This window comes from Suricata suricatta, chromosome 2, assembly GCF_006229205.1.
Source record: "Suricata suricatta isolate VVHF042 chromosome 2, meerkat_22Aug2017_6uvM2_HiC, whole genome shotgun sequence".
Lineage (NCBI taxonomy): Eukaryota > Metazoa > Chordata > Mammalia > Carnivora > Herpestidae > Suricata > Suricata suricatta.
Genome location: NC_043701.1, coordinates 44,081,502 through 44,101,760, shown reverse-complemented (window position 1 = coordinate 44,101,760; position 20,259 = coordinate 44,081,502). Strand labels below are relative to the sequence as shown.

Here is a 20,259-nt window from a genome sequence, read left to right as displayed (position 1 = left end):
AGGAAGGACACATGGAGGCGGCCCAGGTAAGAGGATGGTTGGAGTCTGTGTAATACCCTCGCCCCCAGGCAAGCCGCTCTCCATGGCTGGCTTGAGGGAGGCAGGCTCAGCGCCATCCTGTATGTAAACCACTAGTACGCCCACAACAGGGGTAATGACTATTCCCGAGTCAGACTCCTGATGTTCATCGCTGCAGAAAAAGTCAATATTGCCAGGTAGGCTTTTCCAGAGGAAAAAAAAGAAAAAAACAAGTCTGGAATTTGAACACTGGCGTCACGGGCTTGTAAAGCCATGCCATGTACCCAGAAGAAAACTGAACATGTGGAAGCCAGCTTCATTCCATGAATGCTGACATTTCTTGTCCCTGAGGAGCTTCTGCTAATCCATCCACCTCACCCCTCAAAAAAAATGATGAGATGTGATGCACTGTGTATATCTTCCAATGTGCTGGCAAAGGCACTTGGTACCTGGGTGTTATGTGGTGTTCAGAGGAATACAAAAGCGACAGATAACTGAGTAAGCTTGGACAGCCCCATATCTGGGACAGAACACAGACAACAACAAAAAGCAAAAGAAAGAAAAAAAAAGCCAGCATTTCATTTTTCAAATTCCAAACGAGAGACGAACTCATTGTTTTTATTTGGTAATCAGAAGAACATACAAGTACTTATTCATTACTAGATGATGGAGGAAATTATACATTGACAGACTGTCAGCCTCATCTATGAAATAAAGATTTACAATAAACACATCTTTAATTTATTGAGAGCAGTTTAGCATTTCTGTTTTACATGAATTTTTATGAATTAGTTTTGCATCTGGAGATGTGATGCTATGGCATTTGAATAGTTTGTTTTAGTACAAACCAGAATCATAGGGAACAAAAGACTCTTTAAAATGTTTGGCCATTCTCTTGCCCTATGATATACAAACGCAAATCGCAACCTGCATTTCATCTGCTAGAAACATATTTTATATCATGGAAGTACGTTCTCTCACTGCCATAAAAAAAAGACAACTCCATGTTACCATCTTCCCTTTTGAACAAACATTCTCATAACACATCCAGAAATCTCCTCCTCAACCCTCCAAACAACTACTCATTTGGCATGATTTGGATGGAGGTTTGGGGTTTTAGTTCTGCTTGCCTCCCTTCTTTGAGTCTTGTTAGACATTGTTGGTATTAATCTAGACATCTACCACAAATCCAGCTGAACAGCAGCAAAATCTAATGCTGCGGAGATGAGCTGAGTTATGCATTTACTCCCGTATCAGGAGAGGGTCTACAGACCTCACAGTAAGGGCATGGTATCCTAAGGAGAAAAACCCTGTGAGAGCAAAGCATGCTCTACACTGAGGGAAGATAACAGCATTACATTAGCCTCAAAGTGACTCACCTTGCTTTGGGTAACTGGTCTCCTATGAGAATTTCCTTTATCGTGCTTCCTTTCCCTAATCTATTCCCTACTCCCCACCTACCGGCCCCACCCTTGGCACCCAATATTTCCTCATATTAATTATACTGGAACAAGATAGTTTTCCTCCCCATCTTGTTTCCTTGTGCTAAAATGAAACTACAAGCAGAATGGATTGCCTGGACAGAGACAAAAGAAGAAACTTATGAAAGGTAGAAAAATGAGAGAAGAAAAGAAGGGAAAGGTAAAAGAAAGGTATGAAAAAGGGAAAAGACTCTTAAATTAGGTACAGGGAGGAACCTGGAGGTACAGCGGGCACCAGAGCTGATAAAAATCTAACCGAGCTCTACAAATGAAAATAGCAAATATTTTTAAAAATTTTGTACAGCATATAAAATTGTATAAAAATATCATCAAAGCAAGAAAAAAGGAAAATGTATATTCTACAGTTCTATCTCTAGAATCAGTTACTGGACAATACTTATGGCTGTGTGTTTTTCTATATATCTAAGTATATCAGTGTGTGACTAAATCTCTGTACCATCACACATACAGCCATTCAGAGACAAGGACACTAGTCTACAAATACCTACCCCAAGATAGATCATGACAGAGAAGCAAAGACTATACAATAATGTGCCTCCAGGGCAATCTATTTAAAAGCCAATCCATAGCTATTGGGTTTTAATGGGTTTTATTTTAAAGGAATTATCCTGCACCATAACCTGGTGGGTTCAGAAGCCAGCTCCTACACACATACATGGGTGAGGTTCAGGGATCATGGCTGAAGCTGACCAAAGCTGAGGGCCGCCATGATGGTACTGAATGGCCTGCTCCAGACAGCATTTACCTCCCAAGGGAGGATGAGGAACTGTGCCCTGAGTGATCTGAAAGGGCCCACACACCACCCCCTGCTTCTTCTGGCTCAGTGGATAGCGATGTGGGCTGGAACTAAGTTCATTTAGTGAAGCCAGCCTTTGCCAGTATTGATCCACTCCTACTTGGGACCAGAAACCAAAACAAATGTAAATTCATCTTAAATACATCTGCAATATTTCAGTGGAAAATGGGTGACGTGGTGGTGGGAATTAGTTAAAATAACCAGGAACTAAGAATGTTTAAATTGACATTCATAAATTTTCCAGTCCAGGTCTCCCACTGTATACCCACTCTTGTTTAATGTAAAAACAAGGTGTTCTTTCAGTGAAACAATTCTTGATTATGGCAGACTTTCCTGGGGAAGGACCTAGTCTTTTACAAATGCCTAATGAGAATATCCAGTGGACTACTTCCCATTTTTCTAACCTCTCTGAGGCCAAATTAACTCTGTCAAAATGTCCTGGGTGGCTCTGTTACCATTCTAATCCTAGTGTCACCTCGATTCTCAGTCTATTGACAAAAGGAACTCTTTAACAATGGAAATTTGGTCTTGGCAGGTAATGTGCCCCTGCTTCCCAGAAGGATGTTTCATAGAAATATTGTGCTGTTCATTACATTTTTTTCATTAAGTTCATTTTCTAAGTGATAATGAGGCCTTTAATGATGGAGTACTGTTGATGAATCTCTAGTATTACTTTGCATTCATTCATCTATAAGATCCAATATAACATCATTATCGCAACATTATGTTCTTTAATGTCCAATTTTGCTGTGGTTCAGTGCTGTACCGACCATAATATTGGCAGTGCAAAATTGGGCAAAGATTCCCCACCTTGCACATACAGAATCTCCTATTTGCTCCCAGAGAGTCCATTTTGGATTTTAAATATTTCAACTAGGATTATAAATATAAATCCACTGGTATTTCATCTAGATTGGTGTCATCATCCCTTTTAAAGAACAATTTCAGAGAAATTCTGTTTTGTTACATTTTGTTCTTATTTTTCTTAAATCCTAGCACCACAGAGAAGTTTTTATTTATTTTTTCACAAACTTGGCTCTCACAATTTTCCCCAAACTACCTGAAATTTCCTATCCCTTAAGATAAGCTATTTGCGTCATTAGGTGATATTTGCATATACTTAGAAATTAAGCCTTTAGTAATATGCTTGGCATATAGGAGATGCAGAATAAATTTTCAGGTAAATCTGAGCTTTGTTTGCACACACAGGTGGATAGTGGAACGCAGCTGCACAGTTGTGTATGTGCTTCTTAAATGCTGACTGTGTGCTGGGCCCTTTGGGGACCCACTGCTGCGACTCCTGTTGGGATATGTGGGAATCTCAGAATCAGAACAAAGTGTCCAAGTGGAAAAAAATACATTGTCTGGATTCTTTAAATCCCCTTTATTTGGGACATAATACTGCATACATAGGCTTTAGTCTCAGAATCTTCTCTATCTCATTATGAGAAAAAGATTTAGTGCCTTTTTTTTGCTTTTGTTTTCCCCCATACTCCATGGGGGACACAACGAAATCATTTCTAACATGTAAGTCTCTGCTCAACGGTTAAGAATAGAAGAAAATATATATTCTTTCTATCTATCTATCTATCTATCTATCTATCTATCTATCTATCTATCTGTCATCTATCATCTAAAAAGTGATCCATGACAGAAGTGATACTAAAAGACCAATATTCTTACTCCCAAAATACGATTGCAAAATTGGTCTCCATTTTTTGTCTATGTTCTGTGTCACATTCTGTAATGATGTTGCTCTTTACTTTTCACTTTTCAAATTTACTAAAGGCATGGTTCTAGGTTGAAAATATAATACAATGGCTTTAATTCAGCAAATGAAATTAACAGGTACATTTCATTGTTCTTTGGCTCTCAGGTGTTTAGACACTATTTTACTGTTTAAGTATATTAGGTCCTTAATGGAATCCTGTCAGATGTCTTTAATAGTTTTTTTTTTAAGAGCTCCAAGAATGAAATGGATAACAGAAGAAAATCCATTTGAATTTAATGGGTTAGAAATGAGTCTCTTGCCTGCTGCCATAAATTATTAGGGCTTATAACCTAAGAAAGGCTGGCGTGAATAAAAGATGAAACAAATATCTCCCTCTGGATGGGTCATTATGCCATCAAAACATACCACATCATCAAAACCTGGATGTGAATGACTTGGTGACATGGGGACCCAAACTTTAAGGCCACCTGCATTGGAAAGTGTCTATGTAGAAATTGTGTTTTGTCAATGGTGGAAATGTCCCTACTGCTTTCTCTACATACTGGTCAATTCTTAATTCAGGTCTGTTAGCCCTTGCTTTCTATGTGACAGTGTAACACTGAGTAAGATGTACTCCATGCAATGGAAGAATGTGTGTCCCAGATCACTGCCCTTTTGGAAGTTGTTTCAAGAGAACAAAAACATCACAGAGAATGGGCTAGAGCTTTGGAAATATTGTTCTTCCAGTCAACACTGACTTGTTTTATCAATGTTTTATCGACTCCAGTATCAATTTATACCACAATAATACATAGGTTTATATTTTTAAAAAGTAGATAGTTTTGCATTTTTTCTCAATGTCCCTTAAAATGCTTTTTAAGGATTTACAAAATGAGTTACATGGAACTTTGTTTTTCCACACTGAGAACTCCAAGCAAAGTTCTATACGGAAAGCAATTCTCTTCCCATTCTTACTCAGCTAATTAATGACGTCATACAAATGAAAAACATTTCCACCTTTATAGGTGCTAAGACAAATGGCTATATCCCTGTTTCTTCCTCAGATACTGTTTAGTCTTACTTGTTAAGAGTATAAAAAGGAAATTGAAATTTCTATTTTGACTGGCTGTAAGCTTTCTATACAAAAATACAGAATAGAAATGAGGTAAAAGGTTCAGGCTCCAAGATGAAAAATGGGGCATGCACTGGTTATATTTCATTCCTATACAAAACCATTCCACCTCAAAGAGCACAGTTGGCAACCTGATGTCCCATGGAGTGAATGCAGGTCACAGCATGCTTTTTTGGACTCACATAGTCTTTGGAAATTTCTGAACTCACTGCTGACATTTAAACACTTGGAGAGGGTTTATATAAAATCCTAAATATCTAGAATGTCCATTCCTACACAGCACTAATTCTGTAGCTGACTAATACTTGCCCCATTTCGACAGCACACACCTCAATGTACAAATGGCTCCAAACCCCCATAGTCCCTACGGTTCTTACTGCCTCGCTAGTGCCAGTTGCCGTCGATTGCAATGACATTCATTATATGGCTTAATTTACTCATTTATTTGACCTATTAGGCCTCTGCTTTGAATGTGTGACCACATTATTTACTGTGGCCACTGTTAGGAAAGCAGAGGGAGCTACAGAAAAATATGTGTCATTACATTGCAAAATGTAAAGCTGACCAAAGAACTGTGTTTAAATGTCAGTACACAATTGTGCATTCCACTCAGATCTTTCTGCTGAGTAATAGTTCAGAGAGGCAAGAGGCTCTGGAGACAACACACAGAATCTCCTTTCTGTCTGAAGAAATAGCAACAGTTTGCTCTTTCTAAAAGATTTTTTAAATGTTTTGGTGTTTTTAATGTAGAAATCAAATCTGCAATGAGGACTTTACACCTACGCCTACCATCTAGCTCTTTCCCTTCCTATTACTCATCCCTCTCTATCACCAGTCTGTTCATGGAGTTTCCCCTTGGGAAGGACTCAGATATTCCTTTGTGGACCATAACCATCTTCTATGAATCAGTTTTATCCAAATTAAACCATTTAGACCCATAACATTACACTTACACTCCCCTGGATTTCATTTTGGAGTTGGATTCAGGAGGTTTATTTAGTCTTTAACCAAGCTATGTCCATGATTCTTACTTTTGATCTGTGCTAAATTTAATGACCTCTTATGTGATATTTTTAAAGACTCACTAAAATGAGAAAACTTATCTGACATATTTCCCTGATACTAATTCCCTTAGCACTTCCCTGAATAGAAAGAAGAGTGATCAAGTGAAACCATAAATATGCAAAAGAAGAGGACCAGCCAGTGGTAAAAATGTCAATAACCACTTAGTTATGGATGCTACCCAATGAAAGCAATGTGTTCCCAACCTAAACAGTATGGTCATTAGCTGAAACATTTAGGTTATATTAATGGATGCACAGATAAATAAAGCACTTACAAATAAAGAGTCCTATAGTATAATCTCTTTAAAAAAAAGAATTTCATATATAAATGGAAAGACAAGCATAAGAACAATTTCTAAGTATGAAAGAAAATTTGAGAGAAAGAATGTTCCTGACTCATGAAAGGAACACCCAGAGACTGGAATCATCATCTTAGCTGTGATGGAGGGCCAGCACAGCTGTCTCCACCATCAGCAGCCAGTACAAAAATAACAATTTAAAGTAACAGCATCGACAGTAATAAAATGGTGATTACTGTGCATGTGACTTTTTCAGGCCTCCCTCGCCATATCCAGGATGTCCATCCTCATCAGGCCAGACAGGTGCCTTGAAAGCCAGGGCATTAGCAAAGAATTCTGAGGAAGTCCCTTCATGTTTTGTTTCTGTTTGTGCAAAAATCTCAAGTGGTTTGATTTGCCTGGGGGAGGATTTCCCCAGAGTTCTTAGACCTCTAACCAGCTCCCAGAGAGCCATCTCTTGGAAGATGGCATGAGGCAAGGCCAAGTGTGGGGGACTTGTTTCTGAAAGTTGTACACCTTCCCCAGATATGGGTCATTGTGAAGGAGGAGAAGGAGAATGAAGAAGCTCAGCTAAAATGATGCAGCCACTGGCAGCCTCTTTTATTGTATGTGAGGTGTGTTTTACTCTTCTGAATCTGAAAAAAAGAAAAAGAAAAAGAAAAGTGTCAATGCTGCCTTTCCCCCCCACCCACTTCTCCACCCTCCTGGTCTAAGGAGAAGAAAATCTAAGGAACCAAAACAACAACAACAACAATAAAAAAAAAAAAAAAGGAGAAGGATCCATTAAACATTTCTATACTAGTCATTGCCACTCCTTTGTAGCACAGTTTGTTCTGTTCATAAAGGGAAACTCTCAGTGGACAATTTTAAATACTGGTTACATTCAAAATCTTAATAGTTACTTTAAACTTGACTATCAAACATTTGGTTCCCTCAATATGGATCTAAGATACTTTATTTTGTGGCCAAAATGACAGGGACTGCCTCATCTAGCCAATGTGCTTCAGGGGTCCCTGGGATTGAAAGGAATCAGATTCATGGAATCCTAGCCATTTCCATATCAAAAGCAATGTTCCCCTCTCAGAATTTTTGCCCCACCCTCAGAAGCTTCCCAGAAAAGATACAAAGCATGATGTGTCCCAACTGAAACCATTGTGCAAATGGACAAGTCACCTGACTTCTCCACTGGACCCAGAGTGAGATGGTGGAGGAAGAAGACAAAGATGGAAACAGGACTAAATTAATGGAAACAAACAATGCCGGATTTTTTCTTTTCATTTGGCAAACTCTACCCCATGCAACGTCACTGAGCTTGGAAAGAATTTCTAAAAAGCAAGCAGACAAACCAAAACCATTATGTTATTGCTTCTGTAAGTGTTGTATGGTCTGCAAGCCACATGCCTTATAGTTACACAGGGTTCCCTCCTGTGTGGACTCCAAGTGGGAAAGGGATACAGTGGCTTAGACTTCACGGATAATACCGTCACCTACAGAAATGTTAGGAGTCATTAGTGGATAAGGAGCATTTCCTATTCAACTTCAAAGACTAAGATAGTATCCTAAATAAAACTTAGTTAAAATTAGACAGCAAACGCGTTGAGAAATAAGAAAGCCCTCTCTGATCTATTGTAATTACTATCAACTCTCAATTTCCCAGGAGCCGTTGATCTAGCTCTCCTGTGGTCCCTCTTTCTTCATTCTGGTCCCATGTATGTTTACCTTCTATTAGCACCTTCACTCATTTGGGAGAAATAACAGCAAAGAGAAAAACTTCTGACCAATCAGTGTACCCTGTCAGTGAGGAAAGTTGCCAGTTGTGTCTCTGCAACCTGCCAGTGAGGAAAGGGGTGAAATAAAAGCTGAAATAAGGACTAGAAATTTTCCCTTGATTCTAATCATCTATGCACAATTTGTTCTGTGTGGAAGTTGCAAGACAGGACCCCTCCTTAGTGCTTGGCCCTGCCATTATCAGTTTGGGGTCATATGTAATGAGATTCCTCTTAGACAGTCATCATAGCCCTAGCCATCTTGGGAGATGTGCTCAGGTCCTTAAAAATAAAAATGAAATTTTATTATGATGAATTTTATTTGAGTTTGATTTTTTAATGAGTGACCAATTGGTTGGAAGAATGATAGGGACAGACAGCTGGGGACTAGGACCCCTGATATACCCAGTGAGCATCAATTAGCCAATAGGGAAATGATGCACATCCTATTTCATGCAGCCAGGTTAGCAGTGGCTAAAATCCATTCTGCTGGGTTCCAGAGATAGAAAGAAGTCTATCTAGGGTCTAAATGGAACCCACAGGTCTTTGAAAAAAGACCTTTCTCCTTTTCTAGTCATTGCTTATGAATGGCTGTAGATCTCCATCCTCTGGTGCACAGTCTTCAGGTCAAGGGAGGGAGGGAAGGGGTAAGTAACGGAAAAGGGGGTTTCAGCTGCACCTGTGTTCATTAAGTACAACCAACAGTAAAAGAAAAACAGACATATGCTCTGTAGCTGGGTCTGTGACCTGAATGATTGTCATAGCCTTTCCGAATACATGCTCTCTCTAAAGTAGCTTCTGTTTATGAATCTTTTAGGGTGCTTACTGTAACGTGCTTCATATCATAGCTATCTGCAAGAAGATGTTCTACCTAGACTATAGACTCCTTGACAACAGAGAAAACATCATTTACCTTCGTAAGTCTTTTTGCATATAGTACAATGCCTGACATATAGCACATGCTCAACCAATTATTATTTTTTTTATGTTTTTAGTTTATTTATTTTGGGAGAGAGCATGAGCAGGGGAGGGGGAGGGGCAGAGAGAGAGAGAGAGAGATCTCTGCACTGATAGTGAAGCTCAAACTCATGAACTGTGAGATCATGACCTGACCTGAAATCAAGAATTGGACACTTAACTGACTGAGCCACCCAGTCACCCCAACAAATTATTACTTTTTAATTGAAAGTTAATTAAATAAGCATCAGGTAGATGGGACAGATACAGAAGCATAATGATGAGTAAGATTCTCCACCCTTTTTGGAAATCTGGACTTTCATAGAATGAAATAAAAACTTCAATCATAAATCCATTTATTTTATATTTTATTCAATAGCAAGGTATGATATGTCAAAAATGTATATTTCCTGGGGCACTGGGGTGGCTCAGTCAGTTAAGCATCTAACTCTTGATTTTGCCTCGGGTCATGATCTCACAGTTCATGAGATTGAGGTCCACTTTGGGATCTGTGCTGACAGTGTACAACCTGCTTGAGATTCTCTGTTTCCCTCTCTCTACTCCTCCCCTGCTGTCTCTCTCAAAATAAAAAACATTTTTTTCATATTTAAAAAAATATTTAAAAAATATTTCCTTTGAAGAAATTGTCCCACTTACGAAACTGATCTTCCGAAGGAGGGGCACCGGCTGTGTGGTCAGCTTTGACATGGTCTGGAAATCAGGCTTGCTCCTTACTCACTTCACATTTACACCCCAAAAATTTGAGTGCCTTATATTTGCTTTTTTGTGGTTTCATTTTGTGTCTTTGTTTTCAACTTAAACTAAAATTGGATATGAATTTTAAGCTAAACTTGGGTAAGACTGCAGAGTATTATGAAAATAAGGTCCTGAAGACAAAATGTAAGTGACCACTCTCTATTTAACTGAGATAAAGGATTATTTTTTGTCAAAGGGTCTTTGAATTCTGTTGATTTTAAATCTATGTTGGCTTTTTGGAGGCCACAGAGAGCAGTTAAACTCACCCATCTTTTTATGACTGATAAACTGAAATTGGGATAATTCAAGAAAATATCTAAGTAAGTGCCATCCATTCACCCACCCCATAACCAAAGACTTCTTCTGCCTCACAAAAGGGAAGCCTTTGTGAGGCTCTGAATCCTGAAGACATGCTGTATGAATTCACAGAAACATATCTACTCTACAGAAATGAATAACAAAGAATGCTTCAGCAATTTCACTTGAAGAAAGAGAAAATGGAAATTTAACACAGTGTGGTCTTGCTTATTCCACCTTCCCACGCTACTCCTCCTACAGGTAAGTGGAGATGCTGTATGAAACTGTTTGGTTTAAAGATAATTGTTTTAAGAAGAGGCTTAAATTTTGATTTAACATGATTTGACTCTAAAAGTATGTTAATCTGTCATAATGTTTATTCTTAGATCATCTATGAGGCAGCCCTCACAGGAATCTGGCACCAGGCTTGAAAAACAACTGTAAACACTTTTCTTTTTCTTTTTTCGTGGGTTTGATTTTCCACAGCCTGATTCAACTATCATCCAAGCTTAATGAAATAAGCTGACTTGGCTGAGAAGAGAGTTGGGATTCAAACCACATTTTCAGGTTCCAGAAACTCTACCAGAGCTGCCTCCCTATGGAGTCAACTTTCTACGAAAATGACAAAATGATACAGTAAACAACGGAAAGAACACGTCTGGTAAAACTTAACCCATTTTTATGTGTCTACTAGAATTTCTGTGGGGCTTATAAGTAGGTCTTTTTGTTTTTTTAATAATGAAGAAATGATAAAAACAAACAAATAAACATTATTTTAGATACAGCTGTTAGTATTTATCCAGGCACATATTTCACTGTTTTAGGTCATAAGTGCTATTTTAAATGGTTATCACTAAATATCCAATAGTATATATTGCCTGCTTTCTCCTTGCTCCCATGATAAGTGAGATGATTATAATATGATTGTCCTAAGTTAATTTCACTGCATAAAACTATAGCCCTGCTAAGACAGATGGGTATATGGATGGATGGATGGATGAACAGATAGACAAGAGTAAATAAATTTATAGGAATATAACTTCCTGAAACCTTGCCTATGCCTACATGATGATCTGTAAAAATTTACTCATTTGATCCAAATACACAGAATAAGAACAAAAGATGGTAGTTCTTGGGTCTACTGTTTTTTTCTTTCTTTTTGATCCATGGCATCTGTGCTGTTAACTGAGAACAATGATGGTATTAAACTCTTATTCTCGAATTTTTCTGCCTTTTCTCCCCCTTTATACAGCATGGTCTTTCTTTCCAAACTTAAAATTTGTGAATAACTTACTCTCCTCTGTCCCACACTTCCCAAGGTATTTTACTGCTGTTACCCTCTGTATTAAGAACTTGGTACTTTAACACCTAAGGAAACAATGAAAACATTCAACTCTCCAAGTGCTTCAGAGCTGAGCCCACTCTTAAAGGGTAAGTAAACGTCAAGCATCAGTAGCCCCTACCACTCTTTGGTGCAGGTGAGGGTACCGTTGTCTGCACAGAAGAGTTTTGTTTCTGATCAGTCTTTGAATCTGCTATTTTTGAAGCCAAGATGAAGTCAGAGACTGACCACAGAGACCAAGACAGTCCTTCAGAGAAAGTTAAGTGAGTCTGGAATTTTAGACCTGAAACATTATGACTGTTCTGCATGTTTTCTCAATTTTATTAGTTTAGGAAAAGGAATATAAGTTTCAAAATAAGTGAAAGAAAAACAAATATTTTTTCTCAAGTTTTCACTATGGCTCCAGAATATAAGATAAAGATAGCATGTATTGTAGAGGGCTAATTCTTATGACGATACAGATGTCATCACTTGAAGATTGTGGTGCCCTTCTGTGGCAAATGTTAAGAATAAATAGAAAGGGGAAGCTTCAATACTTGGTTGATACTGCTTTTTTAACGGTTCTCCTAGAATGTGTGTGTCTAGAAAAGAAATGGCATTAACAATGTAGAGACTTGCTAGCTCCTGGCATTGGCACATATTTATTTTCAGGAAGCTGTTATTTTAAAGAATTTTTTATAATGTTAATAGTTTCTTTTGACAAATGCATTGTTAGTTGTGTTTCTCCAATCCGTGTAGAATCTGACAAAATCTATTTTTTCTAGAGGGAGGACAGATAAATATTTATTTCATGAATACTAAGAAACAATTTTTAAATCCTAAACATCAGTATTAAGCGAAAAGATTATATTTTCCACAGTTCCAAAATTATAATCCTTTCTGTCAAAATGGATTCCTTTAAAAATACAATGGTACATTAAGAGTGTAACGAAATGTCTAGAAGATAGAGTGAAACGATGAAAGCTTATATACCAGTAGTTCCAAGGGAAAAGTTGTTTAAAAAGATTAATTTTGTCATTACCAAGAGTACATAATATACTTTCACTTGACATTTCTAGTATGTAGTTATTTGGTAAGAAACTACAATCTGAATGGCTATGTAAAAAAGCATGAATTGACTTCAGAAGTTTTCTTTAGTATAACACAATTTAATTATTTTAAACCCACCAATCTTACACCATATTATTTAGATAATATTGCATATATACACATTATACATATATTGTATATACATATATTTATACAATTTTATATATCATATGTATATACATGTATATATTTCACTTGCTGTTCTGATACTACAAATGTGAATTTTAAAAGCACAAAAAAGTACAGGAATAATAGCATGTCACCTGTTCTTTTATAATCCACCATGAGGATATCCATTATAAACCCTTTTACGAAAAGCACAAAGATATTCACTAAACCTGAAAGTATATAAAAATACATTGGCTTGAAATGGACATGTGTAAGGAGGACTAACTGTTCTGATCCACTGTGATTCATCAATGTGAGGACCACGTGTAGGTAACAGGCTTTTTATTTCCATGCTTTCAAGAGTGTAAGTTTGCAGTGAAAAGGAGCAGATACATTTTTCAAGTCCATTCCATTTGACCACTTCCTACTCAGATATTATGGACTGGTTAATAGTATTTGCCAAAATCCATCCAAAAAACAATTATTTTGGGTTTCAGCATTGCTGGACTCACAATAACTCTTGTTGGGTCAACCTATAGCACAGCTTCTAAAGTTAACAAGAAAATAACACTTAAGCATATCATGAAGCATTCATAGGCTTCTTGAGTTCAAGCCCTGTATTGGGTGAATCCCACCTTTCTCTCTCTCCTCCTCTCTCTCTTCTTCTCTGCCCCTCATGTGATTCTCTCACTCTCCCTCTTTCTCTGCCCATTGTTTACTCATGCCCTCTAAAAAAAAAACTGTTTAGTCAATAAAACTCTTTAAATCTAATTAGTGAGACTTTATCCAGATGCATGAAAATAACAGGCATCTAAAAAATAATATTTCAGTTCTCTCCTCCATTTTATTAACTTTCTGTAGTTTTCCTTTCACAGGGACATTGGAGTGCAGGGTTTAGACACTTCAGTTATCACACTACCGGAGAAAATAAGAATGTGTGGGGCTCCTGGGTGGCTCAGTCGGTTAAGGATCCGACTTCGGCTCAGGGCATGATCTCACAGTCTGTGGGTTCAAGCCCCATCCTGGGCTCTGTGCTGACAGCTCAGAGCCTGGAGCCTGCTTCAGATTCTGTGACTCCCTCTCTCTCTGCCCCTCCCCTGCTCAGTCTCTCTCTCTCAAAAGTAAAAGACATTAAAAAATTTAGAAAAAGGGAAAATAAGAATGTAAAATATCTTGAAAAACAAATATTTCATGGCCCTTCTTGCTAAACCATACCATTTACTTATTGTTGATCTCCGCATGCTAATACATATACAGACATTTGTTATGTAAATGGGTCACAGGAGTTTTCATGGACAAATGGTGAAGGGAAATGGGATATTAATCAGAACATGTGTTGTTATGATGACTTATCTTGACTGGGACCCAGGGGACTCCAGATGTTTGGTCCCTGTGCACTCATGGAAAATAACTCTCAAGGATGCTGGATTTTCACACTGAAGGAAATTTCTTTATTAAAGAAATAGGCCTATGTTTTGTCAATACATAAAAGGCTACTGTGCAGTATCTTCCCAGAACTAAGAAAAAAGAATGTTAAGCTTTGAGAAGGAAAAAAGTAAAAAAAAAAAAAAAAAAAAAAGGATGGGATTAACTATTTGTAGAAACTACCTTGAGGCAGCAGCAATTGACTTCAGTGGCATGATCAATAGCAAAGTGGCCTGCAAATCATTCATTCCTAAAAACAGTTAAATACTGCAGTTTTACAGGTTTTGTTTTTAAAGTGAATTAGAAAGGATTCAAGTTTATGGTTATAGTAGCACTATCTTGGAGAGAAAAGGATAGGATAATAGTCAATGTTCCCAGAACTGTTCACCATCTTGGCCTTTTTTTATCCACCACAGTTCATGATCTGAGCATACCTCTGGATATGTGTAAAGCTTATGAAAATCTGGTAGGCTGTGGTGGGGAATAAAAAACAATGAGAAACAGAAAGAGACATCTGCCTTAAAAACAAAGTTTTCTCACGATTAGATGAATGGAGAAAGAAAATGTGATACACACACACACACACACACACACACACACACACTCAATGGAATACTACTCAGCAATCTAAAAGAACGAAATCTTGCCATTTGAATGGAACTAGATTGTATTATGGCAAGTGAAATAAACCAGGCAGAGAAGGACAAATATCCTATTATTTCACTTATGTGTGGAATTTAAGAAACACAACGATGAACATAGGGGAAGAGAAGGAAAAATAAGATAAAAACAGAAAGAAAGTCAAACCATAAGAGACTCTTAAATACAGAGGACAAACTGAGATGGTGCTAGAGGGGAGGTGGGTGGGGGGATTAGTTAAATGGGTGACAGGCATTAAGGAGGGCACTTGTTGGGATGAGCACTGGGTGTCATATGTAAGTGATGAATCACTGGGTTCTACTCCTGAAACCAATACTACACTGTGTGTCAACTAACTTGAATTTAAATAAATAAATTTTAAAAAATAACAGCAAATTGAGAATTAGAAAAAAATGTCAAAAAAAAAAAAAGATTAGGGTCCAGAAATGCAATCAAGAACAACTAAAAGTGAACAAGAATGGGGTTGTGGGGAGGAGGATGGGCTCAATGGGCAAGGGGCATTAAGGGATCTACTGCTGAAATCACTGCTGAACTATATGCTAACTAACTTGGATGTAAATTAATGGAATAAAAGTGAACAAGAATGATAATCTACTCCAAGATATCAATGCATCTGATGGCTGAATGTGTGGTCAAAAAGGAGACTAGAAAAACGAGGTGCTGTGGAGGAGTGTCGCTTGCACTGTCAGAATACAGGGCATACAAGATGCCTCCCATCTATTCTTCTTAGCAAGTCTATCCCAATGGTGGAGACAGAGAAATCAAGATAGTCTACCTTAAAGTCACACTTCATTAACTAACTTCCCTTATGTTCTCAGCTTGTAAAGCAACTTTCTGATATGATTTGAATTCCCAGGTAGGTTTTCCCTCAGGAGAAAGAAACCACTGACTGGCCAGTTGACATGAGTATTCCAGTGTACATACTGTACATCAATAAATTAGCAGTCAAAACTACATATTGGTTATGAGTATTGAGTGTTAGTGTCAACAAATCTTTTGCAGCACAACCAACTCTTCATTTACTGTCAATAGGAAACTTCTGTGTCATTAAGTAGAGCCCTTCTTCCTAATCAGCAGGCCTCCTTTACATCATCACAAAAAGCATAGGCTCCCAAATGAAGGAATTGCTTGTTTCTTTTTTTTCAGATAAGATAGTTCTTGGGGATCCTGGGTGTCTCAGTTGGTTAAGTATCTGACTCTAGATTTCGGCTCAAATCATGATCTTGTGTTCATCCTGAGTTTGAGCCCCACATCGGGCTTGGGATTCTCTCTCCCTCTCTCTACTCTACTCCAGCTGATTCCCTTTCTCTCTGTCAGAGTAAATAAAAACTTCAAAAAGAAAGATAGTTCTTACATACAGAACAAAGTTAATGAAAATCCAAAGTGGATTTCACTTCAAAAATCCGATATCAGGAATTTTCAAGTTTCCATAATCTCTTCTATCACTACATTTCTTATGTGTAGCTTATGCAATACAATTTGGGATAGATGTTTGAACCAAGATGGCCATTAAGACCACTGCCCTCTAGACTTGTGAACCCATTAGAATTCTGAATAAAATTTTACTGACAAGCTGCTTAGAAACACATCAATCTGTCAAAAATGGAAAATATTAAATAAATACAAACGTCTGTAAAGTCTCCCGTGGCTAGCATATATGGGATTGATTCAAATATGAGTGTCCTGAAGATGAGTAAATGTGTTCAATTGTTTCTAAGTCTCTGCATGGACCAAAGCACAGCCAACTCCAGCTGCAAGTGATAATAAGATGCCCTGTGAGAAGAAATAGCATAGATTGGAGCAACGAGGTAATAAAAGGAGGCACTGATCACAAGCTATGGTTTCTTTATTCTAGGGTACAAGGACAGCCTAACAACCACTTTCCTGAGTAGTGTGGGAAAAAATATTTGGAACAAAGAATGAAGTGAACATGAATTGCTGAGTTGAGAATGCTGAGGTACAAGTATCCATGCAGATGCTAAAATTGGTGATGGCCCCAACAAATGCATGCCTCCCGACTAACAATGTATGTGCCAGTGTGTTTTGTTTCTCAAATTTCTCAGTATGAACTTAACTCAAAAACTATCCCTGTTGTAAAGACAGACACACTATCCCTGTTGTAAAGACAGACGTGTGTCTCAGTTCTACACGTACCCTGCTGTTTGGCTGTTTCCTCCCTAGATTTGCAGAGACCGGCACACTTTCAGGCCTGTACAGACCCTATCTATCTCTCACTACCAATTTCACTGCAGGCAAGTCATGACACCCCATCCTAAGGCAACTAACAAAAAAAAAATCGCAATTTTAGCTAAAAAGATAAGAACATCAAATACAACTCAAGTGGAAAGCTTCAGACTCTATCCTTCCTCTGCTTTTATTAATAAGTTGGTGCATCTCTTCTAATAGAACAAAACACATCTAACAAACTCAAAGTCATCCCTTCCATTTATTTACCCACTTCCAAACTACTTTGGTAGGATCAGCTAGACAGAAAACAGAAACAACACAAGCATTTCTTCAGTTGACTCTTGTGAGCCCTGTAGCAAGTACATGTCATGAGATACAAGTCTTGTAAACAATCAGATTACAGGCAACTTGCTTTAATGTACACAACAAACTTTTTAATCACAAGTAGAAGTGATATTGGCTCTATTGCCTTTTAGATTTCCTGCATTGATATCATAGGGAGGAGAATACGAACAACTTAAGAAATATGCAGAAACAGTGGCTGTAAGGAAATGAGCTGACAAAGTTGTGTCCTGACTGGCAAAGTGAAGTAGAGAGCTAAGAAATTACTAGGTGAACATAGTATACAAGTGTAAAACCATCTCCCCACATACAAGTTCTGTTTTGTTTTCTATCGATATGATTTTTAATTTACATTTCCTACTGATGTTTATGATCTTCTAATGTACTTTTTTGCTAGCTGTACATCTCTTCTTGTGAAATGTTTAGATCTTTTGCATGTTTGTGCTTATTTATTTTATTATTGAACTTTGAGGTTTCTTTATATATTTTGGTACAACTCCTTTAACACATATAGGCTTTGCAAATATTCTCCCCCAGTCTGTGGGCCATATTTACACTCTCTTAATAGGGGCTTCTGAGGAGCAGAAGTTTTTAATTTTGATAAAGTAGAACTCATCAATTTGTTCTTTTATGGTTTATACCTTTGGTGTCATATCTAGAAAACCTTCACTAACCTGAGATTACAAAGAATTTCTCCTGTTTTCTTAACCATAAGTTTTATGGTTTTACATTTTAAACTTAGGTTTATAATCTATTTTAAATTGATGTTTGTGTATGATGGGAAATCCCGGAGATAATTACACTGCATATCAATATCTAATTGTTCCATCACAACTTGTTGATGACTACCTTTCTCCATGGAACGCCTCTTATCAATAACAAGTTGTCCATATACATGTGGATCTATTTCTGAACTCTCTATTCTATTCCACTGATGCATTTGTCTATCTTGACGCTAATACTATGCTGCCTTAATTACTATCGCTTTATTGTAAGTCTTGAAACAAGGTCTACCTTGTCCTCCAACTTTTCCCTTCTTTTTCCAAGTCGCTTTGTCTATTTTGGGTGCTTTGCATTCTCTTATAAATTTTAGAATTGGCTTGTCAACTTCTACCAAAAAAACCCAACAACCTAGAATTTTAATTGGGATTGCATGAATTTGGAGCTCCATTTGGAGAGGACTTATATTTCCACTCTCTCTGGAAAATCTCCCCAATATTTGGAAACTAAACAGTACACTTTTAAATAACTCTTAGATTAATGTAAAAATCAAAATGGAAATTAGAAGGTATTTGGAATTAAATGTGAATACAATGCAACACGTTAAAATTTTTGGTATACTACTAAAGTGGTACTTAGAGAGAAATTTATAGCACTTAATGCCTACATTACAGAAAAATAAAGATCTCAAATTAAAGACATTAACTTCCACCTTATAAAACTAGAAAACAAGGCAAACTCAACCTAAATCCAAGCAGAAGAAAAAAATAGTAAAGATAAGAAAGCAATAAAATAAAAACAGAAAAACAATGGGGAATATTAATGACAATAATTAATAAAACATTATCCTCTAGTCAGACTGGTCTGGGAAAAGAAAAGGAAAAAAAACAAATTACCAATATAAGGAAATAGATTATGTCATTATATATTCTACATATATTAAAAAGATAATAAAATAATATAAATATACTTATGACAATTTAATTCCACTATTACCTATAAACATACTTTGTATGATTTGGTTCCTTTTGAATTTTGGGGGGCTTGTCTTATAACTCACAATCTGGTCTATGTTGATAAATGTTCTGTGTTCACTTGAAAAGAATGTGTATTCTCCATTGTTGGGTATTCTGTGGATGTCAATTAGGTAAAGTTGGTTGGTAGTGTTGTTCAAATTTCCCTTTCTTTGCTGATTCTACATCTATTTATTCTATCAATAACTGAGAGGAATATTAATGTCTCTAAGTAAAATTATAGATTGAAATCTTTTGCAGTTCATTTTATATATTTTAGTACATAAATATAAAGGATTATTATATCCTCTTGATCAATGGACAGCTTTACCATGAAATGAACTTCTTGATCTCTGATGATAATGTTTGCAAGAAATCTACTTTGTCAGGGACACCTGGGTGGCTCAGTGGGTTGAATGTCCAACTTCAGCTGAGGTCATGATCTCACTGTTTGTGAGTTCAAGCCCTGTATTGGGCTTGCTGCTGTCAACCTGTCAGTATAGAGCCTGCTTCAGATCTTCTGTCCCCCTCTCTGTGCCCCTCCCCTGCTTGCACTGTCTTAAAAGTAAATTTTAAAAAATCTACTTTGTCAGATATTAATACAGCTATTCAATTCAAGCTTTTTTTTTTCTTTTTCTTCTTCTTTTTTTTTTTTTTTAGAGTTAGCTTGGTGTACCAATTACCACCCTTTTACTTTTGGGCTATTTGTGTTTTTTTTATAAAGACAATATACCTGGGTCTTACAATCTGAAAATCTCTACCTTTTTATTGAAGTGCTTAGGCCATTCACATTTAATGTCATAGCTGATGTCAGCTTAGTTTTAAGTCTATGGTCTTGCTGTTTGTTTCCTATTCTTCTCATATGTACTTTGTTCCCTTCTTACAGTTTTTTTTTTTAATTTTGGTTACCTTCTTTTGGATTAAATATTGGTATAATTCCAATTTATCTCTTTTGTTGGCTTATTCTCTAAATGTATTTGTTTTGTTATTTTAATTGTTTTATATTTTATAGTATATCCTTATTTTATCTCAGTCTACCTTCAAATGACATTATATCACTTCAGGCATATTAGAA

At 37.0% G+C, this 20,259-nt stretch overlaps 1 protein-coding gene across 5 annotated transcripts in view; it reads right to left on the bottom strand.

Annotated features, from left to right (window-relative positions):
- The window catches only part of PDE1C (phosphodiesterase 1C), a 509,313-nt gene that overhangs the window by 24,352 nt on the left and 464,702 nt on the right, over window positions 1-20,259 (bottom strand). Inside the window, exon 18 of one of the 5 annotated variants that reach the window (XM_029925493.1) lies at window positions 600-7,157. The exons of the other annotated variants lie outside the window; for them this stretch is intronic. Coding sequence (XP_029781353.1) covers window positions 7,144-7,157 — 14 coding nt within the window. The 3' untranslated portion in view covers window positions 600-7,143. Of the gene's footprint in view, window positions 1-599; window positions 7,158-20,259 lie in introns of those variants that run through there. 5 annotated transcript variants of the gene reach the window in all.